Below are 27,875 nucleotides of genomic sequence, written 5' to 3'. Positions count from 1 at the left end.
AAAGGTCCCTGTGTGCCTGAACTGAACTCTCAAGTAAATCAGGTTCCTCCCGAGGGCCACCACTGCAGTTCAGGGGAGTACGTAGGCTTAGTGCACAAGCAAGTGCATGTCAGTGTGTGCGTGTGTGTGTGTGTGTGTGTGTTACAGGTGTGTCCGCCAGCCTCAAACATTGCAGGACAGCATTCCTTCCCTCCAACTTGTTCCACTGAGTCTGTGCAAGCGTCTCTATCATTAAATTAAAGACTCATTAAAACGGCTCATTAAAAGCGGTTCTTTCCCTGGTAAAGTGTTCAGTGACCTATGAATAGACGTCTGCGTGTGAAAGTGGGGAGTCCTGTGCTTAAAGATAAACTGCAGTGTGTGTGTGTGTGTGTGTGTGTGTGTGTGTGTGTGTGTGTAGAGTTGATGCCTGTAAACCTTTATGTTGGCCTCACTATTAATATGCTGTGTAGGGACAATTGTATTTAGGTATTTCTCCACCTATATCCACCCATCTCACTCTCTCTCTCTCTCTCTGCTTTGTTCAGAGCTCAGGATGAGCCGCATGAAAGCCATAAGCCAATTGTGTCCGGTCTCTGCGTGAGGGAGAGAGAGAAAGAGAAATAAAGATGCACTCGGACGTCACGGTGCCAACAGGCTGTTCAAACTACAGTCGTGCAGCTTAAAATAGACGAGAGGTGACGTCAACATGCAACCAGAACACTTGATTACTTTATTTACCAACTCCATAATTGACTGCATGTTTTCCAGGAATCGCAGACTTAAAAGCATCCACAGTTAAAAGCACAAATCCTGGAACACATGGAACGGTCAATATTTAGTTTACGATGCGAGGATTATGTCCCAATAAATCTGGATTTTCTTCCACAACACCAGAGGCGACGTCCGGTTCAGGAGGGCATTGTGTCTTTGTGTGTTTTTTTCTGCAGCTGAAAAATTTAAAAAATAACATGGGGGATTTGCTCAAAATAAGTGAGATAAAAGCTTTTCCGTGTGATCACAGATAACCCTGAATGTGGGTCAGACCTTTTATTTGAGCAAATCAGCAGTCCAAAAAGTTCCTCCATCTCCTGACATCCACTGGTCCAAAAAGTTCCTCCATCTCCTGACATCCACTGGTCCAAAAAGTTCCTCCATCTCCTGACATCCACTGGTCCAAAAAGTTCTTATCGCCTCTGGCTCGTATCACATTTCCCCCTGAAGGGTTCTTTATCGAGGCCCCTCAAGCTCGTGCTTGAGTCCATTAAAGGCAACAGGTTTAGAAGTTGCCAGTGAAGGTCTTCACACAGTGTGCTGGTGCCTCCTGCAGCCCGGGTGGCAGCAACTCTCCTCTGCACCTTCAGTTTCCGCCGCTAGAGGGCAGCAGTGCTCTACCTTTCATTATGAGTGTGAAGGGAACTTGAGAGGTCCCGATAGCTTCACCCCTGCAGCCCCGTGTACGTCCTTTAATGTTTGATTAGAGCCTTTCATTTGAAAAATGAATTAAAGGTAATTAACAGTAAACACGGCGGCCTGCCCGCTTTCAAATAATTACGCCTCATTCACAACACTCACGCCCTATTATTAGAGGCTCATCGGGCCCTCGGCTCTCCGATGTGCATCCTCGGGTCTAATGACCTGGCTGTTCTATTCCTGGTCGTCAGTCACAAGAACGACACAAGGTTATCCGACAAGCGGCGCCGCAATATCCTCACCATTGTTACATCTTTATTACTGGTGACCGTTGTTATTCGCCGATAAAAAACCTCGTCTGGAGATTCGCCATTTTTTGCATCCCCGTTATTAAATCACACATCGTTTTCTCACACGTCGGCAGCTATACGGAGGCACGTGGTCCAAGAGCCAACATCAGAAGACGGTATACGCATGGAACAGGATAACGCGTGAATCTTTTCATACCTGCAAAATGGCGTTACGCTCGTGGGGTTAAAGGTGAGCGAGAAGCTTTTGGCATTCACGCATTTAACATTGAACCTTTTAGTCCCCCGATCAGCGTCCGGTCTACAACTCTTACAGGTGAGGAGGGGAAAACATCTTCAAATCTATAATTCACGAACTCTAGGAGCCTTTTTTTTGGTTTTGCGCGCCAGCCCATGGCGTGTTGTCCTCCGGGCTCTCTGGTGGGTTTCCCATTTACCGCGAAACTAATCCGAACCAACAGTTACAGAAGGAAAGCATTAATAATACACCATGTTAATCTTACTCGGCTGCAAAGAGCCGTATCAATTCAAAAACGCTGCCGGCTTCCCTTTTTTCTCTCTCACAAAACTAGAAATCATCGCACCCCAGCGGGGGTTTTGAACATCACCGCTGACACTTCATGTCCTCGCTGATGCAGAGAGAAGTCAAAACAACGCTGCAGTAGACGGGCTGTGAGTAATTAAGGTTTCATATGACACGAGAGCTGTCAATCCGGAGCGCGGCGTCTTTACACATTTAACATCACGTCATATCTGCCTTTCACCCATGTGTCTGCACATTTTTTAAATTATCAACCCTTCTCTTTCTCTCCGTATTAATGTCGACTCGCTGATGAAATGTGTCACTCAGACACGACCAGCAGAGTGGGCGTCGGCTCCATCCGCCCATCGTTAGAGGAAACCTCAAAAACTCCTTTCAAGACAAATTTACAACACGGGAGAATTTCTTCCTGCAAAAGCAGCCAGAGAGAAGAAGAAGAAGAACAAGAACAGGAACTGGAACTGGAACTGGAACTGGAACAAGAACAAGAACAAGAACAAGAACAAGAACAGGAACTGGAACAAGAACAAGAACAAGAACAAGAACAAGAACAAGAACAAGAACAGGAACAAGAACAGGAACAAGAAGAACAAGAACAAGAACAAGAACAGGAACAAGAAGAACAAGAACAAGAACAAGAACAAGAACAAGAACAGGAACAAGAAGAACAAGAACAAGAACAAGAACAAGAACAAGAACAGGAACTGGAACAAGAAGAACAAGAACAAGAACAAGAACAGGAACAAGAAGAACAAGAACAAGAACAAGAACAAGAACAAGAACAGGAACAAGAAGAACAAGAACAAGAACAAGAACAAAAACAGGGACAGGGACAGGAACAAGAAGAACAAGAACAAGAACAAGAACAAGAACAAGAACAAGAACAAGAACAGGAACAAGAACAAGAACAAGAACAAAAACAAGAACAAGAACAAGAACAGGAAGAAGAACAAGAACAAGAACAAAAACAAAAACAGGGACAGGGACAGGAACACGAAGAACAAGAACAAGAACAAGAACAAGAACAGGAACAAGAACAAGAACAAGAACAAGAACAGGAACAAGAAGAACAAGAACAAGAACAAGAACAAACACAGGGACAGGGACAGGAACAAGAAGAACAAGAACAAGAACAGGAACAAGAAGAACAAGAACAGGAACAGGAACAGGAACAAGAACAGGGACAGGAACAAGAAGAAGAAGAACAAGAACAGGAACAAGAAGAACAAGAACAAGAACAGGAACAGGAACAAGAACAGGGACAGGAACAAGAAGAACAAGAACAGGAACAGGAAGAACAAGAACAAGAACAAGAACAGGGACAAGAACGAGAACAAGAACAAGAACAAGAACAGGAACAAAAAGAACGAGAACAAGAACAAGAACAGGAACAAAAAGAACGAGAACAAGAACAAGAACAAGAAGAAGAATGGGCCTTCAGACTCGACAGATGGAGCAAAGTTGTCTTTGAAGTTGAGAGTTTTCGTGCCCACCTGCTTTTCTTCCGTTGCCCACTAGCTTCCGCTGACACACACAACCACACACACACACACATACACGCACACACACTGCGCCCTGTGCATCAGTGCATCCTATCGGTCTGTGTGTGTGTTGTGGGGTGACACACACACACACACATGCACCACAACTGGAGGCTAATGTCACACAGAACAATGCAGTGTACGTTTAGCAGCTCATTGGTGTGTGTGAATATTATGGGGGCGATGCAACGCCCGGATGAAGAAAAGCCACTTCTCATGTCAGCGTCGACGCACACGCGCCGCTCAGCAACATCCGGGACGCTGCCTTAAGCTGGGAATGGACACAGGAAGTGTTGCAAGAGCTTCAGCCGAGTGAACCGAAGGGGTCGGAAAAGAAAGAATAGAGCCGCCCACGTACTAGAGGACCCGACCCGAGCGAACAGAACAACAATGCAAAGGAGAAGAAAGAGTGAAGCAACGGCCCTTTTCCGAGCTAAAGCTTGTGCTTTGGCCCTGGAGCTGAAAGGCAGTTCCACTTCCTCTTCCCCTCTTCCTCTTCTCTTCTTCCACCCGGCCCCGGGCTCTCTCTTCCTCCTCCTGCGATCCCTCTTCTCAAGGCTGAGTCAAGAGACCAGTTGACGGGGGGGATTTCCTGGACCGCCATTGAGACTGCAGTCCGTCCACGACTTCCTGCCGTGGTCCAGGTCTCGCTCGGCTCGGCCTCAATGTTTTCCCACAACACGTTAGCTGGTTTTAAATAATATACAATAAAAGGAAAAGGAAAGAAAGTTCGAGAGTCAAGAATGTTCATGTTTATAAATCATTTTTATACAAAAGTTTTATAATGCAGGACAATTTCATGAAGAATAAGCAAAAACACATTGAGCAGGAAACGGCAGCAACATTTATTATGACGTATTTTGACGGGGCAAAATGGCAAAATGGCATAAAGGCTCACGTTCTGCGTTTTCCGGAACGTGTAGTATCGTATTCGATGTCAGCGCTGACGCAACCGTCTGTGCAACATTCTGCGGCATCAGTGACTTTGTAGGCTAACATCTGAGTCCGTTGGCGAGTAGGAGGCTGCGTCCGCGGTCTTTTGTTCTTGTGTTGGTGGGAATGTGTGTGTGCGTGTGCTTGTGTGTGCGTGAAAGGAAGAAGACAATCCTCAATGAAGTGTGCCTGTCCGGAGACAGCTGGAGACGTTGAACGTCCTGGAGACCAGTGGGTCACCCCGGCTTCAGGTGGTCTCTCGGGACGCATCCTCCGTCCTTTATACTTTGAAACTTGGAGAGTTTGCCCAATTACCCCTGAAACACCCTGAAACACCCCTGAAACACCCTGAAACACCCCTGAAACATCCCTGAAACACCCCTGAAACACCCCTGAAAGACCCCTGGAACACCCCTGAAACACCCCTGAAACATCCCTGGAACACCCTGAAACACCCTGGAACACCCCTGAAGCACCACTGAAACACCCCTGAAACACTGGAACACCCCTGAAACACCCCTGGAACACCCCTGAAACACCACTGAAACACCCCTGAAACACTGGAACACCCTGAAACACCCTGAAACACCCTGGAACACCCCTGAAACACCACTGAAACACCCCTGAAACACTGGAACACCCCTGAAACACCACTGACACACCCCATAAACAATGGAACACCCCTGAAACACCCCTGGATGCCTTTTGCGCTGCACAGAATGGTGATGCAACGCGTACCTATGGGTGGGAGGACGGGGGGTCGATCCCCGCTGGCTGCCGGGAGACCGACAACCTGCACGTTGAAGCTGAATTCTGTCATCTTGCATGAACGCCAATGAATAATTCAAATGTTGTTGGGGTTTTATTTTATTCTTCACATTCTTTGGACAGCATCTTCCTTTTCTTCTCAGCCTGTAGGTTTCAGTCCTTAAAGGGAGGGGCGGCAAAACATGACGTTTGAAACTCTAAGGTGTGAAACGCTGGAAAGAAACGCACGCACGTGTACACACACACACACACACACACGCACAGCATCCACACCAACCGTGTGAGACAAATATATACACAGGAAGTGCCTCCCACTCCCTCGCCCCTATCTCTCTCTCTCTGAACGTTACTCACCGTGGTGTGTTGCTGAGCAGCAGTCAGTCGTGTTTTTCCCCTCGCCGAGCTCTCTCTCTCTCTCTCTCTCTCTCTCTCTCTCTCTCTCTCTCTCTGATGCTCTGCTCTGACTCTCTTGAGCGCTCTCTGGCTGAGCGGACGGACGGACGAGACCTCTCTCCTCTCTCACTCCTCTTCTACTCTCTCTCTCTCCTCTTCCTGCTTGTTATTTCATTGCCTCCTTTTTTCCTTGATTTTATTTTATTTTAAACATCCCCCCCTCCCCCCATCCCCCCCTTGCCCCTACCCCCCTGTACCAGGAGCATTAGTGGGGGTCCCAGTGTGCATGTGTGTGTGTGAGTGTGTTGGGAGGCTTCGGCATGGAGGCTGTGGCACTGTATACGTTTCGTGCCACAGAGGGTGATGAACTCAGTTTCAACAAGGGAGACTTGCTCAAGGTAAGACATGTTGTTTCTATCTATCTATCTGTCTATATATACAGTATATATCTATTATCCATATATCTATCTATCTCTCTATCTATCTATCTATCTATCTATCTATTATCCATTTATCTATCTATCTCTCTATCTATCTATCTATTATCTATCTATCTATTATCTATATATATATGTATATTATATATCTATCTATCTATCTATTAGCTATCCATTTATCTATTATCTATCTATCTATAAATACATACATATATAAACATAGGACACATGCCTCACACACGGTCTACTTCTCGATCAAAATCAGACCTCTCTCCCTCTCTCTCTCTCCCTCTCTCTCTCTCTCTCTCTTTCTCCCTCTCTCTCTCTCTCCCTCTCCCTCTCTTTCCCTCTCTCTCTCTCTCTCTCTCTCCCTCTCTCTCTCTCTCTCCCTCTCCCTCTCCCTCTCTTTCCCTCTCTCTCTCTCTCTCTCTCCCTCTCCCTCTCTCTCCCCCTCTCTCTCTTTCCCTCTCTCTCTCCCTCTCTCTCTCTCCCTCTCTCTCCCTCTCCCTCTCAGCCTCCACTGTGATAACTAGAAGTTTAGCATCTACCTCTGTGACTAAAGAACGAGCTGACTGTTACAGACGTGTTGAGGAAAGAGCTAAAAGCTCTGGGCAGCAAAATGTTCCTTTAAAACTTTCACGCTGGAGGAATCGCTTGTTTCTTTTCTTGGAGGGGAAGTACACTTCTCTCTAGTTTCAGATTGATGTCTGTACGCTGAATACGTAGCCAGACGTCTTAGCTTAGCATAAAGAAACTGGTGATGCTGGTCCAGACTCATGTAATATATGTAGAGAACGCTTTGAGTTGAACAACGGCCTAAAAAGTGTGTTTTTGCAGAACATAATGATGTCACAATGATATAAAATGTCATCACTTCACCCTAAACGTTGTCCCAATTAGCAAAATGAACTCCCGAGTGAGGACAAAATCATGTTTTGTGAGGTCGCGGTGACCTTTGACCTCCAGATTCTAATCAATGCGTCCTTGAGTCGAAGTGGACGTCCGTGCACATTTAACATGCCTCCGGGCCACGGCCGTCCTCGGCAAAGACTCGCAAATACGTGCGGGACGGCCTCTCCGGCCAGGGCGCCAGTCACTTCCTGGAGTTTCCGGTCAGCCGTTATGCTAAGCTAAGCTAACAGCTGCCGGCTGCGGCGTCATATTTAACCTGGCAGACGCCGACACTGGTCTCAATCCGCTCACACACCTCTTAAAACTAAATAAGCATTCTTTCATAAAATGACAACGTGTTCCCTCTATAGTTTAATCTCTGCTTCGGGGGACGCCGAACAAACATTTCCTTAAAGCTACAGCTGTTGTGCCTTTCTCACGGAGAACAGGCCCAATGCAGAGCTTCAGATATCTTCCCGCACAGCTGGAAATTACTGTGGTAGAAAATTGTCCCTCCGAGACAATCGTCAGTGAAGCTCAGAATGAGGGAGCGGGAGCTCCTCTGCAGACGGCGCCAGCTGTTCCACGACCTCGTACGACGGACAGAGACTCGGGTTCGGCCTCAGGAGAACCGAGCGATCGCTGCTGCAGAACAGGGGCGGCATATTGCTTTGGCTTTTGAAAAAGTTGGGAAATGTATTTGAGGTAGTTGAGCCCGGTGGAGGGAAAGAACCTCGTCACGAAAATAACCCATGACATGAATTTGAATTATGTCAAACGGGACAATAATGACTGAGGGTCATCTCGTGCAGCACATAGATTATTCTTCCCACGCCGTTACAATATTAGACGACACGTGAAGAAAGAAGCATCTCCTTCCTGCTGAGTCAGCGTGCGATGCAGCCAAAATGAGGCGGTAAATACAATTCTTATCTTCTTCTATGGTATTTATGTGCAGATATCTGTTGGTTATTAACCGGCCTGTAAATCACGATGTATTGTTGTCAGTGGACGGTGACACATGTATGGTATACATCTTGATGACATCATGCTTGATGGCCACAGTGACACATTTTGCTGTGACTAAACTGGTGTGCAGCTTATGCAGCATGTTTTCTTTTCTAAACTGCTGTTCAGTCTCCAGCCAAACCGGTTCAGACTTGGTCCAAACGTTTCTTTTAAATAATTCCTCACCGTTTTCACCACGACTCATACAGCACCGTGCAAGACGCACATCATTTACAACAGTTCTACTCTCCTGGTCACTAGTGGTGGGTTGTGTCCCCGATCATTCTGTTGGGGTACATTGTGTTCTTCTTCTTCTTCTTTTTCTTGTTCTTCTTCTTCTTCATGTGCTGTCGTGCACCGGCCATCTGGAAACGGATCTATCAGGCTGACTAGAGTGGAGACTTCTAATGAAATGATAAAAATAGCTTCATAGTAAAAATGAAAAAAAACTTGGGAGTTTAAATCCCCCGTCGTTGGCAGTGACTCAAATCACAGGGGAAGTGCTGCTATTTCATGTGTTCACTTCCTGGTGTGACACAAGGCCTATCGGAGGAAGGCTGGAACATAGACTGGTACTATATGGGGGTATGACTAGTGTGCGAGGGTCTCAGGGTCTTGCGGGGTCCCAGACCCACTTGATTGACACGCAAGACCCCCATGAAAGCCTCAATAGCAACATTTCGGGGGGGTCAGACAGTTATTTGCAATTGTCACTCAAATTTATTTTAAAAGCGTACCAATGCTCGTCTGTTTTCAGTGAAAGTGGAGCTGCAATGTTGGAGGGTTTCAATTGTTTTAACGGTCTAAATTTCATAATTATATTTGTCACCCATTGAGTTGGCTTTCATGAAAACCTCCCTGCGGAAACCTCGCGTGATTCATTCTCTCTACTAACCACCACGGGGCGACTCCTCTGGTTGTATAGAAGTCTATGCTTCATGTGTTAAAGCTGCATTCTCTCTCCTGACCACCAGGGGGCGACTCCTCTGGTTGTATAGAAGTGTATGCTTCATGTGTTAAAGCTGCATTCTCTCTACTGATCACCAGGGGGCGACTCCTCTGGTTGTATATAAGTCTATGCTTCATGTGTTAAAGCTGCATTCTCTCTCCTGACCACCAGGGGGCGACTCCTCTGGTTGTATAGAAGTCTATGCTTCATGTGTTAAAGCTGCATTCTCTCTCCTGACCACCAGGGGGTGACTCCTCTGGTTGTATATAAGTCTATGCTTCATGTGTTAAAGCTGCATTCTCTCTCCTGACCACCAGGTGGAGACTCCTCTGGTTGTATAGAAGTCTATGCTTCATGTGTTAAAGCTGCATTCTCTCTCCTGACCACCAGGGGACGACTCCTCTGGTTGTATAGAAGTCTATGCTTCATGTGTTAAAGCTGCATTCTCTCTCCTGACCACCAGGGGACGACTCCTCTGGTTGTATAGAAGTCTATGCTTCATGTGTTAAAGCTGCATTCTCTCTACTGACCACCAGGGGCGACTCCTCTGGTTGTATAGAAGTCTATGCTTCATGTGTTAAAGCTGCATTCTCTCTCCTGACCACCAGGGGGCGACTCCTCTGGTTGTATAGAAGTCTATGCTTCATGTGTTAAAGCTGCATTCTCTCTACTGACCACCAGGGGGCGACTCCTCTGGTTGTATAGAAGTCTATGCTTCATGTGTTAAAGCTGCATTCTCTCTCCTGACCACCAGGGGGCGACTCCTGTGGTTGTATAGAAGTCTATGCTTCATGTGTTAAAGCTCCATTCTCTCTCCTGACCACCAGGGGGCGACTCCTCTGGTTGTATAGAAGTCTATGCTTCATGTGTTAAAGCTGCATTCTCTCTCCTGACCACCAGGGGGCGACTCCTCTGGTTGTATAGAAGTCTATGCTTCATGTGTAAAAGCTGCATTCTCTCTCTTGACCACCAGGGGGCGACTCCTCTGGTTGTATAGAAGTCTATGCTTCATGTGTTAAAGCTGCATTCTCTCTCCTGACCACCAGGGGCCGACTCCTCTGGTTGTATAGAAGTCTATGCTTCATGTGTTAAAGCTGCATTCTCTCTCCTGACCACCAGGGGACGACTCCTCTGGTTGTATAGAAGTCTATGCTTCATGTGTTAAAGCTGCATTCTCTCTACTAACCACCAGGGGCGACTCCTCTGGTTGTATAGAAGTCTATGCTTCATGTGTAAAAGCTGCATTCTCTCTCTTGACCACCAGGGGGCGACTCCTCTGGTTGTATAGAAGTCTATGCTTCATGTGTAAAAGCTGCATTCTCTCTCTTGACCACCAGGGGGCGACTCCTCTGGTTGTATAGAAGTCTATGCTTCATGTGTTAAAGCTGCATTCTCTCTACTGACCACCAGGGGGTGACTCCTCTGGTTGTATAGAAGTCTATATAAATGACTCTACTTCTCTTGATGTATTCCCTCAGTAAACATTGTAAACATTAGTTTATGGTCTCAATCTATAGCTTCAAGTCTTCTTCAATACAGCGTGATGTTCATTTAGTAAATTGATATGGAGAGGGCGATGGCCTTATTCCAAGATGGCGGTCTCAAAACACTTCCTGTTTTAACCCTGCTTGGAGTGACCCAAGGCCAGGAAGGAGCTCTTTCTGAATGCCTGACTGGGGCCTCGAGGTCAAAGGGGTCACCTGACCTGTTTCAGCCTCGTCGAGAGTTTCTGTTCAGATGGTACAAATGTTCCCGTTTGAAATGTTGTGTTTTTCATTGATGCATTCAGGGCTTATTGCAGGATGGTTATTTTAAGGGTTCATTGTGTAATTGTTAATTCAATGGTATGGGGAGCTCAGTCAGTCAGAGCTGAATCGGTGGGGGTGGTCGTGGATGAACATCCTATACACATGCATCCTAAACACACACACACACGGGGAGGAAAGATATGAATAATGGATTAAAACTGAGCCCGGGAAGCAAATAAACATAACAAAAAGGGATGCTGTTTATTGTTGAATTAATAAACAAAAAAGATGATGCAGCGTTTGCAAGAAGCAGGAGACGAGAAGAGCTGTCGATGCATCTTTACACGGAGACGAGCACTTTAAATAAAGAATGTGGGGGTTTGTCTCGAGGCCGCGTCCGACGCGACTTTAAACCTGAATTAAATAGGTTGAGCTACAGCAGGAGGTGGTTTCAGACGCATTTCTTCTTATTCAAATGAGCCGTCGTCTGGAGGCAGCTGAGTGTCCCGTGATTGAACGATGATGACATTGGACGACAAAGGAGGCGGCGCATGAAATGAAGTTTAAACCGCCATAAACGCACCGAAGGCCGCGGATGCATTTCAGCCCGATGTATTTCACGCTCCGCTCGCTGACAGTTTTTAATGTCTGTGATTTAGTTTATTTGAGTCTGACTGATAAAACACAGCAGCACCGCGAGTGATGAAGCTTAGCTCTGTAGGGGAGATAAAATAAATAAATAAATAAGGGGTTTATAAATCACTGCAAACAACGGCTTAAAAAAACAAAATCCAAATGACAAGGAATGTCACAGCTGGATTATAATACTGAGTACAAAATAAATGACAACAGAGCTGTGAAACTGGAGCATATCAGGTGTCTCTCCCAACTAAAGGCTGACCTCCGCTGACCCCCCCCCCCCTCCCCCCCACACACACACACACACACACACACGATGTCTTTGTTTGAGTGTAAAAATGAAGCTGAGCAGCATTAGCGTGCAGACGTGAAGGGCTTCATGTGGCATTTTGAACTTGTCAATAAGGACTTTGAGTGAGTGGACGGCCTCGCTTCACACCGCGGTGGATGAACAGCCACTGTGGCGGATAAAAGAAGGGGGAAGGAGGTGGGGTGGGGGGGGGGGTACAGCAAGCGAGAGAGAGGGATGATGGCAACCTTTCGCCCGATAGTAATAGGCTGCGTCACATCATTATGGGCAATATTTCATCTGTGTGTGTGCGTGTGTGTGTTCGTAGATCACCAACATGGAGGATGATCCTAACTGGTACACAGCTGAGCTCCACAACAGAAAAGGCTTCGTGCCAAAAAATTACATCAACCTGCGGCCCCATGCGTAAGTACACACACACACACACACACACACACACACACGTCTTCAACTTTATTTCCTTACACACATTTTTACACGTCTAACACTGGTCTATCTAAACAGCTCATGAGTGTGTGGCGCTCTGGGCGTGTTTCTGCTCCGCGTTTGGACATCTGCACTCATAACGGCATAAGGCAGCCTCCCCGAAGGGACACACTCACTGGCTGGCTTACGTAATCACACACGATACCGTGTGTGTGTGTGTGTGTGTGTGTGTGTGTGTGTGTGTGTGTGTTTATAGTGAAGCTGCTGGTACACCCCCCCCCACCCCACCACCATCAGATGGTCATACACCAGCTGGGCTCTACTTTTTCGCTGCGACAAACATGCAACAAAAAATGTTGCAGTGGCTCGTTAATGAACACCGGTGTGTGTGTGTGTGTGTGTGTGTGTGTGTGTGTGTGTGTCTGAGTGTGTGTGCGTTCAGCGTAAGAAGGCAACGCTGTCCTCCTCGTTCCCTCACGCAGCCAGAATTCTTGACCCCCGTGACCTCAACCCATACCGCCGCCTCGATCTGAGAGCGGAGCATCCAAACACACCGCTCGACTAAGCAAGACTAATGAGCAAGAGGGGGGGCGGGGGGGCTCTGTAAAAATGGCTCTGTTAATTACGCTCCACGGCTGACAACTGACGATTTTATTTTTTTGTTGCGTTCATATTTAGCCGTGCGTTTAAAAATAACTTCACACACGTGCTAATTTTACTCTTTCCTCCGACCTCTCCTTCACATCATTTCTTCTTTTAAAGTCTCGTCACTTCCACTGAAAACTAAAAACATCAAAAGTCAAAATGAATAATTCCCGCGTGCACAAACTCGCCCAAAAAACAACCCGCTCCACAAATGAATGACTCCCGCTTCCTGTTTTCTTCTTCTCTCCTTCCAGCTGGTTCGCCGGTCGTATATCTCGCGGCGTGGCGGAGAGTCGACTCCGGCACAGGGAGTGCGGCGCTTTCCTGGTCCGAGAGAGCGAGAGCGCCCCCGGAGAGTTCTCCATGTCCGTCAGGTAGGAGACACATCGGGGGGCACATTCAGGTTGATCTCTCCTCACCATGTGAGTCCTCTCATAACACCACAGGGGTCCTTAAAGTGTCTCATCTCTCCTAATGCAATCTAATGCAATCTAATTCAATCAGCGGTGTGTGTGTGTGTGTGTGTGTGTGTGTGTGTGTGTGTGTGTGTGTATGTGTCTTTACGTTGGTGGCGAGGGATCTGAGGATCTCCTGCAGAAGAGGAGAGGGTTAGAGGAGATGGTGTGGGGAGGAGGGTAAGAGGATCCACAGCCCCTCTGGCCTCATGTGAGCTAATCCTGTCTGGCACACTGGAGCTGCTGATGGGGGCCGACCGGTTGTCTTGTCATGTGTGTGTGTGTGTGGAGGGGGGGGGGGGGGGGGGGGGGGGGGGGGGGTTGTGCTCCTGGAAGTGAGGGTTGGCTCTTCTCTGGTTCTGGGAGATGAACTGGCTCCAATTGAGAGGTTACGGGTTGTCTTGGGGGGGTGAGATCTCTCCCAGTGGATTTAGGACGGACAGGCCTTTGGAAGCATTAAGGCAGGAAAGGGAAGGAAGTGCTGAAATTAAGGGAATCAAAAAGGAGGGGGGGGGGGGGGGGGGGTGAAGGAAGGAAGAACAATTTTTGTGTTCCTCTCTGGCTGTTGTTGTTGGACGGTGCTGCAGCTTAAAAAATTGGGTCAGGTGTGTGTGTGTGTGTGTGTGTGTGTGTGTGTGTGTGTGTGTGTGTGCGCGCATTTAACAGGAAAACCTGTGCTGAAGTCAGAGGAAATATGAAGATGTTTGAAGATGAACATCTCAGGGGCAGCTTCACCTCCACGTCTTAGCACATGGGTCATCTGGCTGAAAGGTTTTTAATTGTCACTTCAGCGTCAATGAGAGGCGCTAACTTCAAGGTCTGTGATTGGGGCGTCACCGCGACGAGGTATTTTTTGTTTATTAATAATCACCACAAAGTTATTACACAATCACCTCTTCCACCCGTTCCAAAAGCTGCAGCACACAGTCCCCATCAGCTGTTCGTGGCTTAATGAGCACATGGCGTTCTCGTTTCATCAAGCCATTATGAAGGAATGCGCAGCGGGGCACGATGCACATAATCATAATTAATAGGTTTTCGAAAAGCCCGATTGAAGGAACACCTGAACATGGAGGGCATGTCGGTGGCCAATGACAGCTCCCACTGCTGAGGTATATACCTTTACGGAAATAAAGGTTGTCATCTGCTTCATTCACGCTTTAAATGATAAATAAAGCTCCTTTAATCCTTGATTTTATTCACATGCAGGCATTTCATTGGACTGCAATATAATTAAATACATATTTGTATGTATTTAGGCCTTAATATTCTGAGTGGACAAGAGTTTCCTGAAAATCCAACATTGGAGAATGCAAATGTCCTGGTGAATGTGACCGGAGGAGCTCAAAGGTCCTCGTGGAGAATGAAAGCTGAGTTAGCGATTTGCAGGCCGGGACCAGAGGGGCCTCCGGTTCCTCCAAAAGGTGGTTGTGATGCGTGTCCGGGGACCAGCTACCAGACTGTGCCGGTGAAACTGTCCCGATGGGTTATTTAGTAGCTTATTTGTGGAAAGTGGAGCAAAGTGAAGCCAAGCTAGACTTTAATGGAGAGCGACGAGGAGCCGGGGCTTTCAGAGTTCTCTTTATTCAACCGTTCCTCGACGCCGTCGCATAGATCCAAAGAAGGAAACGTGCGCACGTTGTTTTCTTTGTCTTTATTTATTTATTTATTTTCCTATAGTGTGCTATTTTTCAGACTCTCGCCATAGACATGAACCTTTTTTGTCTCACTTCCTTCCTCGCGCTTCTTTCTGCCGCAGTCGTCGATATCCGTCCTTCCACCTCCGCGTGTAAAACTCACAGCCGATCGCCACGACGACTGCAACGAGATCTGCGGACTGGAGAGTAACCCCGACACGAGCGCCTGATAGCTGCACCGTCAGCGTGTATAGTCGAGAAGCGAAATGACCACATGACATCCTTGAAACGGGACAAAAAGTTAGTCGTGTTTTTTTTTTCTCAGAACAGACGTCGTCACTCTTTATTTATTTTTCCGTCGCTCGATGTCTCGTCTCAGCCCTCGTGACAGAGCTTGAGGTTGTTTCACCACAACTCAGTCCTCTATACGTGTGCTACCCACGTTTTTTTTCAACAGTGTGGTGGTCACACACACACACACACACAAACCTGGTTTTTCTGTCACCTTTGTCTTTTTCCAAATGTCTGTACAATAGCTTAAGAATATAATTAAATTGCATCACTTTGTCATATAGCTTAGTAGCTTAGTTTAGTTTAGTTTAGCTTAGTTAGCTAAGTTGGACAAATCAATACATGTGGAGAAATGTCTTCTTGCTTTATGCTTAAGAAATAGTTGACATTAGATCTGATGGGCAGATCAACACCCCATTAATTTATTAGGTTAGCTTAGCATAACAGCTAGCGTGGCTCACTCTGAAGAGAACCAAATTGATATTCCAGCACCTCTACAGTCCACTAGTTAACACGCTGTGTCTTATAGGTCCGTTACCTTCAGGCTAAACCAGGCTAGCCGTTTCCAGGCTTTGTGCTATGCTAAGCTAACCGGCTGCCGGTTGTAGCTTCATGTTCACCGCGAGGCTACGTGGTATCCATCTTCTCATATAACTCTCACATAAAAAGCGCTGGAGGGTTTTGAGGGGAAGACAAATGGCAACGTTTGTCATAGTAACCATAGAGAAACTATCAACTCTATTTTATTTTGTTTTCTTTTCATCATTGCTTCGATGGAAAAGTGCACCGGTTTCATTTTTCGTTGTATTAACCGTCCAGTTTGGCTTTCGCAGCTCAGTGGCACCAATTGAAGAGCACAGTTCAGTGGCCAAAGCACAACTGAGCGAGACAGAGACATCAATACAGAGAGAATAATATAAAGAGAGAGGGAAAGAGCTAGCAGCCCCTGCAGATCAAAGGGAGCTTATGGCGGGTGGAGGTGCATGATTTCACTTTTTGATTTCCCCGTTTTCTCATATTGACAGAGCTGAAGTGAGACTAGCCAGACCCTCTGGGAGATAAACCCCTCCGAGAGGGTCTCCTCCTTTTATCTTCTCTTTTATTCATTTTCTCATAATGTATTCTTTCCATACTCGATCCTCTTCTCTCTGTCCTTGTCGTCTCTCCGTCTATCACGTAGCGGTGCACAAAAGGATTTGGTAACAAAGACCCCAGAAGCATCAATTCTTCTTTTTATTTGTTACCTTTGGGACAGATCATAAACAGTAGTGTTACGTATCGTTTGTATGCAGATGATACTCGACTCTGCCTCTCCTATAAACCCAGCGAGAGGCTTCCGGGTTATGTCGGCTCCTACGCTGTCGCTACGAAGCAGAGCATCGGGCCCCTCTCCTGAAATATTAGTAAACTGAGATCTGTGGTGTCAACAGCTGAAGATGCTCAAACACGCCTTTTATATTGATTATTCTGGAACGCACTTTTCTCCTCCCTCAACCAGATTACTCACCGGGTGAATTAGACGGTCTCACGTACTCAGATCTCACCCCCGGCCCCCTGTAGACAACAGGATCCACTATAAAGGTCTACCTCTCACTCACAGCGAGCACTGCAGGGTCAGACTCCTGCGTTATGTGGCTGAACTACTATTTACCGTATGCAGCAGGTGGATATTTACATAAATATAAAGATTAAATTGAAGAAATTCCAGGCTTTCCTGAGAATATGCGTTCACAAAAAAAAAGTGTGTAAACTCTGGTTTCGCATGATAAAAATAGAAAATGTGAAAATGTTGCGTCGCTACAGCTAGCATTCCAGATCGCTACGGGCTAATTCGGCTAGTATGAACTTTTGGAAGTCAAGCTAAGTGAGTGAGAAGTTCATTTTTGTGAGGCTGAACAACAATGAAAAAAGTGCTTCAAGTCATCGTAGTTCTTTCTTTTCTTTTTTTTCTGGCTTAAATAATTTACATCTTGTAGCTTAAAGCTAGCCTGAGGCTTTGCTAGCCCCAACGTTAGTTAGGCTCATGTTGAGATTTAACCAAACTGATTATTTATTTTCCTTGACGCATCTCTGATGACGTAACTACTCAGATCTATATTTATCACATTCCTTCTGCTTCCTGCATCTCAAACCAACGGCTCTGGTCCGAACGCCCCCCCGAACATCATCAGCGTGTCCGAACCTCTTCGGGCTCCACGTGTGTTTTTCTTTTTTAAATCTGCAGAATTTATGTTGAGTTGAAAATGGGTTTTTTTGCTTTTCTCGGTTATCGTTTTATCGATGATGATAACCGACTTGAGAGGAGCCTCTTTCTCCGTCTCTCAGGCCAAATATCATCTCCTCGTTGAACCGTCAACACATTTACGGCTAAATTGCCAAACATCTTTTTATGACCCTTCCCCTCGCTCGCTCAACACACACACACACACACACACACACACACACACACACACACACACACAAACACACACACACTTCCTCCCTCTCTCCTCATCCATCTATCGCGATGCTGGATTTTTATTGATGCCGCAGGAGGAGCCGAACCTCTCACTCGATCACTCACGTGTGCGCTCGGCTTGTGAAACATGAGCGCATGCACACGCACACGCACACACACACACACACGCACGCACACACACACACACACACGCACGCACACACACACACACACACACGCACGCGTACAAGCGCTGATGTAATCGGCGAGCACACGGGCAGACGCACACTGTCTCTGATAACTCCTTGACACAACCATCAGTTACACACACACACACACACACACACACACACACACAGTCACAGAGTTAAATTGACAGCTGGAGGTGTCAGCGTGGCCGTGTGAAGTATTCCAGACATCTGCAGCGGTTTAGAAAACTGAACAGCACATTAGAGAAAGATGGAGGGAGGAGGGGAAGGAGGGGAAGGAGGGGGGGATGAGAGGAGGGAAAACAGGGAAGACTAGATTGATGGAGAGAAAGTCGAGAGAAAGATGGACGGATGACCTTTACGCGTCTTGAATTGTGCTGTCGTGGAGCAAAAGTTTTATAAATAACTTCTGTCCTCGTCTATACGGTCCATATCTCTCTCTCTCTCTCTCTCTCTCTCTCTCTGTCTATTTCATTTTCTCTCTCTCAATCTTTCTCATTCTCTCTTAATCTCTCTCTCGCCCGTTTCCTTTTAGTTGGAAAAGGAAAATAATCTCTCTATCGCTGTGGGCCTTAATTACACTGGATCAGGGAGATGAGAGGGCACTTGGAGTGTGTGTGTGTGTGTGCGTGTGTGTGTGTGTGTGTGAAGTTGAGACAGATGCTGTCAGTGTTATGCACTCTGACTCTCTGACGTCTCTGGGTAATAATTAAAGAGTACTTACTTTTAAAATGTTTTATTTAGTTATTTTTTAAAGCTGTAGAACAGATTATTTGACTGAAGCGTGATGAAGCGGCAACGCAGGTTTTAATATTGAAATGTTTCACCCAATGTATAAAGATCGGCACCTCGTGTTTTAAGTCTTGCGAGGCCAATCCTGAGCCTCCCGTTTGGGAATAATTATTATTATATAAGTGTTGGTATAAAGGTTTCCTCATATGACGTCCCACGGAAAGTTATTCCTCCTTTTAGCTTTGTTTAGTTATAGTAAACTGAATTGAATTGAACATTATGTTGACACAATACGTGCAGAACTGATATGCAGATAGCGAGCGGGTTGTTTTTTTGTCTTGTGTCTGAAACAATGTTTAAAGACCAACTAAACCACAAAATTATGGCTCAACACACACACACACACACATATACTGTGACGATTTATTAAATTATTATGCCTAAGGGCTAAATATCACCTGAGCTGGTTTACGAGATTTAAAAAAATCCATCATCAACGTAATAATAAACACATCTTTTTGACTCGCTTTTAGAGCCTCAAGTGGACATTTGAGGAACTGCACTGTGTGGCACTTTCACATTGGCTTCATTTCTGAGCACCGGGTGTTGCTGCCTGGTTTCAACTCTTAATTCAAAATAATTTGCACTAAAATGTGGACCGGAATCCATTAACAACGGTACTAAATACTAATAAATGTCGGTTTTCAGCTGAAAAAAATGTCTTTCCTTATCCTTTTTTGTGTGGAAACCAACGTGTACAAACTTGGAAACAGTTCATCTTCATCGCATTGTGTGACATTAAGAGTTTTCATATGCAGAGTTTGTGCCATTTCTGTCAAGAAATATGGCTCATCGTGATAAACAAGCTTGTTTGACGGCAGATTAATACGAGCTAGGCTTGTTTTCACATTTGAGAACAACAAACGAGCTGCAGGACGTGTAAAGTAGACGGCGAACAGGCTGCAGCACAACTTAAAAAGGAAGTCTTGTTCCCCTTTTCCTTCCTTCTGAGGGTTCGGGGAAGCAGTCGCCCCCCCGTCTGCTTCCTGTCTGTAAATCTCCACCTCCACAGAATATTAATTCTCCTTCGTTTTTTGCTTTGTGCCAAACAGCGGCACAGCTGGTGGTGGTAGCACAGCCCAACCAGTAGGGGGCAGCAGATAGAGGGGGGCTGGTGGAGATCGAGGGAAAGTCAGATAACAGAGCTTGCACACATTGACGTCACGTTCAGAGGCTAAAATACGTTTTAAAAAACAACGTATATTTATTTATAGCATCCTCTATTGTTTGGACATTCATCACAGTTTCATAGTTGTTGTTTTTTTAAGGGGGGGGGGGCTATCTGAGGGTGAGAAGAGGCAAACAAGGACACGGCGGGGGGAAAGGCGTGAGAAAGAAGGTCCGGGTGGAGGTGGAGGTCTCAGGGGAATCAGCTCTGCTTGTTCTTCTAGAGCTCTGCGTCTGAACAGAGGAAAAAACAAGCCGATGCTCCTTCACTGTCTCCCCGATCCTGGAGCAGCGCCAGAGAGGTGTCATTGTGTTTATTCTGGAGCCAAGGGTGGGGTTATAGGGTGGGGTTATTCTAGGGAGGAGTTATTCTAGGTAGGGTTTATTCTAGGGATGGGATGGGTTATTAGAACCTGCCACCATTTTAATGAGAGTGCTGTTTTTCTACGTCATCTTCTTTTTTTATTATATATTTCTTTATATTTTAAAACATCACTAACTTACAAACCCCCCTCCGACCCACACACACACACACACACACACACACACACACACACATACACATTCCGACTCGTGTGACGTGTTGAGGAAGACGGGGGAGTTGCGTTGGCTTCCGGCGCCCATTGGAGGCAGTTATGCAACCCCGTGATCACGGCGGTGGTGTCTAGATTTTCTAAAGATAAGCTGGCAGGTTACTTAGCAACCGACAGGATGATCGGGGAGCAGGTATGACGGCCAATGAACGGCGGCCAAAACTCTTTTAATCTCGACAACAAGGCACCATGTTTGAGCTCAGCCCCGTGGGAAAGGACATGTCACTCATACATTATGTTTGGTTGGACATAACAGAATATCTTTAGATTCACAGAGTAACCTGCAGGTAAAATGTCATTATCTGCTATTTATATTGGAGAAATAATACTCACACACATGAACGAAGGGCAAAAAAAGACTCCACTGTCTGCTAATTATATTGATTTTGAAGGGTGTCTCATCCTAAATGTGTTACATGTGTGTTGTTCACTTCCTGCAATAGGTTAAAATAATTTAACCAAACAACTAAAAAAGGAACTATTATCCTTTATTTCTTTTTCCGAGAAACATGACTGCGCTGTAATGAGTGGCGCCCCAACAGCCGACAGCTGAGCGGGTTGAAGGGGCGGCTTTGAGGACTAAAGGCCCAGACTGTTTTCTATCAACCCGAAGCTGGTCCCAAAGTTATCGTGGACCAGATTGTGTCCGGCCGTCTGTTGTTAAACGTCGTGACGTCACAACAGCTGCAGATCTCCCACTCGTGACACAGCAGCTACACTCATATAGAAGAAACTGGCTGATGCAGTGGAATAATTATTTAATTACAGATGTAAAATATAAAATATATATATATATATTTATATAATATATATATGTCTCTACATATATAAATATATATAGACAGATATATGAATATATATTTAATATATTAAAATATGACATATATATATAATTATATATATGTATATAATATATATATATATTTAAATATATATATGTCTGTATATTTAATATATTAAAATATGACATATCTAATTATATTTACATATATATATATATATTTAATATCTGTAATTAAATAATTATGCCACACATCCATATTTCTCATTCAGGATGAGAACCCCTTCCTAACGTCTCGTTCTGATCCCCTTTCTATTGTTTTGCAGTTATGGGGACCACGTTCAGCATTTCAAGGTGCTGCAGGATCGCTGTTACCAGTACTACGTGTGGGACGAGCTCTTCTCCTCCCTCAACGAGCTGGTGGAGTTCTACCATAGCAACAGCATCGCCAAGGAGAGGACCGTCTTTCTGAGAGACCCCGAGCACTTCGCCAGGGTGAGCGGTTTCCCATATTCTCAATAGACAATAACAGATGTTAAAGTCTTTCAATGTGTTCATACAGATTCACAAAGAAAGGATTTAGGAGATTTAGTGTGAGATCACAAAAGTGTTGTTTCCCCCCTAAAATATTATAGACAGATTGTAACTCAGCATTTAGGGGGAAATGAGCTTTCCCCTCACTTATCATCCACACAAGTGTTCTATTTTGCAATGATGTCTCAAGTCTTTGAGGAACAAGTCTCAAATCAATGAGGAATGTGTTCTAATTTGCAATGACGTCTATTGCGTTGGGGTATTTTATGGGGGGCGTGACCGACGTGGCCTCGGGGGTTTTTGACGTTGAGGCGCAGCTCGTAGTGTAAGATCACAGAACCGCCGTCGGTTTGGAGCAGAACCAAACACGTCGTCTCGGCACCGAGCCAGAGCGAGCGGGGGAAAGCTCATTTAGTTTTTTTAATTCACACAAGTCAGGATTTAGTATATTTGGAGACTGGAGGTTTCTACACTCTGTTTGAGTCGGAGCATCTTTTTGGCTCAATATCACAAATGTGTCCCCCGAGGGGGGGGCTTTACATTCTGCACAGCATTCAACGCCCTCTGTGTGGTTTTAAATGCACCCAAAGGCGTGTCCCCAAAAGGATTAGGGAGGTAAAAATCAAAATGACAGGTATATCGTTCCCGTGATGTTGTCGCCAAGGGAGAAGCCGTTGTCGGGGCCTATTGTGAAGCCGTTACACAGACGGGAAACACGTTGCGTGTTAGGTTTCCCCCGCCCGCTGTGGGAGGTGGTGGTGTGTGTGGTGTGTGTGTGTGTGTGTGTGGGGGGGGGAGGATGCACAGCGAGTCTGACGGTGCCGAACGCCGCACGCTGATGCTCATCCCATCGTGTGCCTGAGGCCGCCATTCATTAGGGAGCTGAACGCGCAGCGTGGATCCCTGGGAGCTGACGCCTTGAATTAATGATGTGTCAAGTCTAAAGTCTTTGAGGAACAAGTCTAAAGTCTTTAAGCACAAGTCCAAGTCTAAGGTTTGGAGGAACAAGTCCCAAGTCTTTGAGGAACAAGTCTAAAGTCTTTAAGCTCGAGTTCAAGTCTAAGGTTTGGAGGAACAAGTCTAAAGTATTTAAGCTCGAGTTCAAGTCTCAAGTCTTTGAGGAACAAGTCCAAGTCCAAGTCCAAACGGCTGTTTTCATACTTCATTCGTTCCTCCCGTTCTCGATGAATGAACAGGTATTAGCGGTCGTTGGTGTGTCTTCAGCCAGCCAACCCACGTGCTCACAGCTGCTGTCAAGTCTCAAGTCTTTGTGGAACAAGTCCAAGTCAAGTCCTTTTCAACAGGTAGAACACGTCGTTGTTCTCCAGCTCTCCTTCGATTGCATCGAGACGTAAACCTTGTTAAGGTGAGCAAGAATAAAAGTTAGTCTATTTCCAACGTGGTGGAGTAATAAACAGACTTAAAGCAGAGCTGCTGTCTACCGTTGAAGGTGTGGGACCATTTTAATGGCTATGGAAGCATTTTAATAGCCTCAGAAGGCATCAGCCCGAAGCGATGAGCACAACTTCCAGACTTTTCCACCACCTGTTTTTTTGCACACGCTCCTACAGTTCCTTTCCAAACCCCGGCCGGCTCATTTTGCCGTAAAATCCGACGTTGCCGTTAACTCTCGGTGAAGAGGCTTCGGCGTCCGAGGCGCCGGCTCTGCAGATAGCCGGCCAGCCTCTTCCTGGAGGTGATCAGATGGGATGTGAGGAGTTTAGAGGCCAAGGCTTTCAATAGAAGGCTTTTTTATGGTTTTTTTCATAATCTCGATTTATTCGGAGGCGGCTCGCCGAGCAGCCAGTAACGCTGCAGTAAGTCACCTGACTTTCTGATGAGGACCACAGGTTGTTGTTGTTGTTGTTGTTGTTGTCCCTAAAATTAGGCTTTTATTCCACAAAGCAGCTTGTCTTGTTTGGCGTTTCGATGATGCAACCTCGGTCCTCCTCCCAACGAATGCAGCTGGAGCAGGTGCGGTTTAACGATTCAGCTTCGGGGGCGTCGTGATGGCGGCTGAGCGGGAGGTAACCACGGCGATCCTGAGGGAGAGGGAACATCTGAACGACCTAAATACCGGTTGCCTCCACAGCACAGTACAGCTCTCTCTCTCTCTCTCTGCATGTTCTAATATTCATACAGTAGCTCCTGTTGGCTGCACCATCAGCACCAGCTGGGGGTCGTGACCTTTACGACTGTAAGAAGTGACACTTGGTAAATGTTTCAGACAAGACGTTGCACCCGTTTCCAGCTTCAGAGGCTTTTTTTTTTAATCGCTGTCATAAAGCAGATTTAAGACGTTTGTTGCTTGTTATTTTCACGGCTGTGTTCACACTTGGTTCGTCCTCCCCCGCTCTCGATGAATGAACAGGTATTAGCGGTTATTGGTCTGTCTTCACCTGTCTTTAAAGTATTGATCCATTACAGTAATAACACTCGCCTCTTAATGTGCATGGGTCGCCTCGCTCGTCTGTAAATTTATTTAAAAACATATAAAAGCTGTACTGAATGTCCATTGTTGGATGGTAATCATAATATATATATATATATATATATATATATATATATATATATATATATATATATATACATATACATTATATATATATATTTATAATGTATATATTATATATATGTAATTCATTTATGACCATGACGAGAATACTATACAAATATACAGTATATATACTGTGTTAAAATAGACATTATATATATATATATATACATATACTGTATATATATTTTATGTCTATTTTAACAATACGAATAAACAGCGATTTAGCTGAGAAGAATACTATACAAATATACTGTGTGTATATAAATATGTGTATATGTGTATGTATATATATATATATGTGTGTATATATATATTATATGTCTATTTTAACAATACGAATAAACGGCGATTTAACAAAGGCGACATTCTCTTTGATTACGTCACAATCTGTCGGTTTGCAGCTCATAATCGACATCTCGCGCCACTAATTTAGATATTTAGACTGATCTTAAATCCTTAATGGTATAAATTGTGCTTTTAAATTTTCACCTGACTGTTGCAGAAGTCCCTGCCTTCGCCCTATGTCAGCTGGGATAGGCTCCAGCGCCCCCGCGACCCTAATGAGGATTAAGCGGTATTGAAAATGGATGGATGGATGGATGTTGCAGAAGCCTTTTTTTTTTTAAATGTTATCTTGACCGTTACCTTGACAAACTCCATCCTACGTTTACTCAAGAGCAAATCAAGGTCAGCCGGTGGTCTTTATTCCGCTGCAGGTATTTAAGAACATCAGCGTGGATCCAAACTGTATATAAAGTCCGGGGTCAGCTGGTCTCGGTGTCCGTGGGGCTTCGTCGTGGCCTTCGGCATCAACAAAGCTCCCGACGCCCGACGCCCACCGCCCGTCTCTCACTCTCTACAACACACTCCTCACTCCATCACGGCCTTGTGTTTCGTGCTCTGAGTGTGTGTGTGTGAAATATTAACAGTATCCCCATTTTCTGCAGTCACCAGCACACCAACGAGCAGAGAAAGTAGGAGAAAGTAGTTCCCTTCAGACCGTGAGATTATTAAACGGATGCATTAACAAACAGGGTCGGAGAGAAATTATGTTGCCTTCGACCCCCGAGCGCTCTGAACATTTCATCAAAAAATACATTTTGCCTTTTTAATGACACCAACACATGAATTTATTTATTTATTTCAGTTTTTTGACTATATGGGTCATTTTCAAAGAGAAAATAGTCTGTGGAGGACTAACTTAATCTGAGCCCATGCATCTCTTATTCTGCGGTTGGTCTAATATATATATATGTGTGTGTGTGTGTGTGTGTGTGTGTGTGTGTGTGTGTCTACTAGACAGCTGTAGTCCATCGATGTCACAGAGTGATGTGTTCGTTGATCACAAGGCAGCGGAGCGCGGCGCGATACCGGTGGACCATATTTCTCACGAGCTGGCGTGGAAAAACAAATGTGTTTTCCTCCAGTGCTGTCACACACACACACACACACACACACACACATGCACATACACACCGGTGCAAATAGAGGCCTGCACGCACACGCTCTCTCTGCACCACAATCCAAGAGAGTGCACATGGGCTCTAACAAGAAGTCTAGACTGGATCAGCGAAACATGTAAAGGACGAATCTGGAAGGATTTGATGGGATTGATAGATTGTGTGTGTGTGTGTCTCATCATCCTAATCCTGCTGTCTGGTTAGCGTGTGTGTGTGTGTGTGTGTGTGTGTGTGTGTGTGTGTGTGTGTGTGTGTGTGTGTGTGTGTGTGTCACTGGATGCCATTATAGTGGGCCTTAGTGTAAGGCGAAGCAGTCCACAGCAATAAAGCCCAGAATTGCAACATGCCTCCACACTCACACACACACACACACACACACACACACACACACACACACACACACACACACAGACAGTCCAACAACAACAACAATACAATATTGGTCTCACTCCCCGTTCATGTCTCTTCCACTTTCCTCTGTGGGCGTGCAGCTGACAGCTGAGAGGTTCTAGTTAAATTGGAGACGCTCTCCTTAAAATCTCCTGCTGCTCTTAAACTGCTTTTAGATTCACGAGTCAACAGAGATCAGAGGAGGCCAGCTATCAGGGGAGGAAGAGACTCCTCTTTAGTGAAATAAAATATATAAAACCCCACAGTGGGACAGAGGGAAGCAGAGCATCTGCCGCTTCACCCTCCCGTGCATCGCCATAAGGCGTCACACTTCATAGGTGTGCGTCTCTCTCGGCCTCTTCATCCGTTTCTCTCTCGTGACCTCATTTATTCACGTTGTAAAAACAGAGTTTTGATTAACTCTCCCTCTCTCTCTCTTTTACCTCCCTCCATCCCTCAGCGTCCCCATCACGGCCACGCCCTCTTCGACTTCACCCCACAACACCCGTCCCAGCTGCGCTTCCTGCGCGGCGACGTCATCGAACTCATGGACTGCTCCGACTCGCTGCGCTGGAGGGGCCGATGCCACGGACACGTGGGCTACTTCCCCCCCGAGTACGTCCAGCCCATCTACCACTGCCCGTGACGTGAGGCGCGTCACTCGAGACACACAGCCGACTCCCACGTGGGGTTCGTCGATGAGCCGCCTTGACCCCGCCCCCTTCCACCTCCCTCCACCCCCCCCCCCCCCCCACTGCTCCTCTGCCGTGCACTTTGCCCATTAATCCCTTTTTTTTGGAGAACTGACGAGCTGCAACTGCACTGCTCATTATGTAACTGACTCCTCCCATTTCCCCTTTGCGATGCCACCTGTCAATCACGAGCCTCGTCCAATCAGCTGCTACGGGCTCATCCATCGCTTCCAGCTGCATCCCACATCTCCACTTTCTCTTTAATCATGTGAGATATGGACCTGAACACTGTGGCGAACTCACACACACACACACACACACACACACACACACACACACATTCCCAGGCATACTCATTTATCAGAGCTTATCAGCACCGGTGCAGGCGAAATAAAAATCAACACACACACACACACACACACCTGAAAGTGTGTGTGTGTGTGTGTGTGTGTGTGTGTGTGTGTGTGGGGGGGGGGGGGGGGGGGTTGTGGAGGATGCTTTCTCCGCTGAAGATGAGCGAGGATTTTGCGAGATCCGTTGAGCTGAGCTGAGACACACAGAGCGTCATTGTGGTGGGAATATCTCCGAGGACACTGACACAGCAGATTCCTCTGCGTGTGTGTGCGTGTGCATGTGTGTGTGTGTGTGTGTGTGTGCTCTGTGGACCAGTAAAAGGAGATCGCTGTGTTCAAGTGACCAGTGAGATGAACTTTTTGTTTTGAAATGCACAGCTTAAAATGTAATATCCTCAAACTAAATGTATCATTTGTTTGTTTCCATGTATTTATTCTTATTCATGTGTAACCTTAATATACATATATTAAAAGTGAGATAAAACATTGTAAAAAGATGTTGTTCCTGTTGCAACAAATAGTCGAAGAAAGACACATTTTATGTGATTTACGGTAAGAGACCAGTCTTCCTTAACATGTAATGACCAATCATTTAAAT

The 27,875-nt window shown here is 45.8% G+C and overlaps 1 protein-coding gene across 3 annotated transcripts; it reads left to right on the top strand.

The window, feature by feature from the left end:
• Positions 1 to 6,107: 6,107 nt before the first annotated feature.
• Positions 6,108 to 26,959, top strand: grapa (GRB2 related adaptor protein a). 3 transcript variants are annotated; one of them, XM_034539793.1, is made up of 6 exons: positions 6,108 to 6,274; positions 12,166 to 12,263; positions 13,184 to 13,303; positions 21,618 to 21,786; positions 23,734 to 23,852; positions 26,693 to 26,794. In XM_034539793.1, the coding sequence occupies exons 1-5, from the start codon at positions 6,197 to 6,199 to the stop codon at positions 23,833 to 23,835; spliced, it is 567 nt and encodes a 188-aa protein (XP_034395684.1). In that variant the 5' UTR covers positions 6,108 to 6,196; the 3' UTR covers positions 23,836 to 23,852; positions 26,693 to 26,794. The 3 variants fall into 3 exon arrangements, with proteins under 3 accessions (XP_034395684.1, XP_034395682.1, XP_034395683.1); XM_034539791.1 differs by lacking the exon at positions 23,734 to 23,852 and having other exon boundaries at positions 26,693 to 26,959; XM_034539792.1 differs by lacking the exon at positions 26,693 to 26,794 and having other exon boundaries at positions 23,734 to 24,741.
• Positions 26,960 to 27,875: the final 916 nt, after the last annotated feature.

Source organism: Cyclopterus lumpus, chromosome 8 (assembly GCF_009769545.1).
Source record: "Cyclopterus lumpus isolate fCycLum1 chromosome 8, fCycLum1.pri, whole genome shotgun sequence".
In the NCBI taxonomy this organism is placed as follows: Eukaryota; Metazoa; Chordata; class Actinopteri; order Perciformes; family Cyclopteridae; genus Cyclopterus; species Cyclopterus lumpus.
Note: the sequence above shows the minus strand (reverse complement) of the source record. Positions and strands in the feature narration are given on the sequence as shown.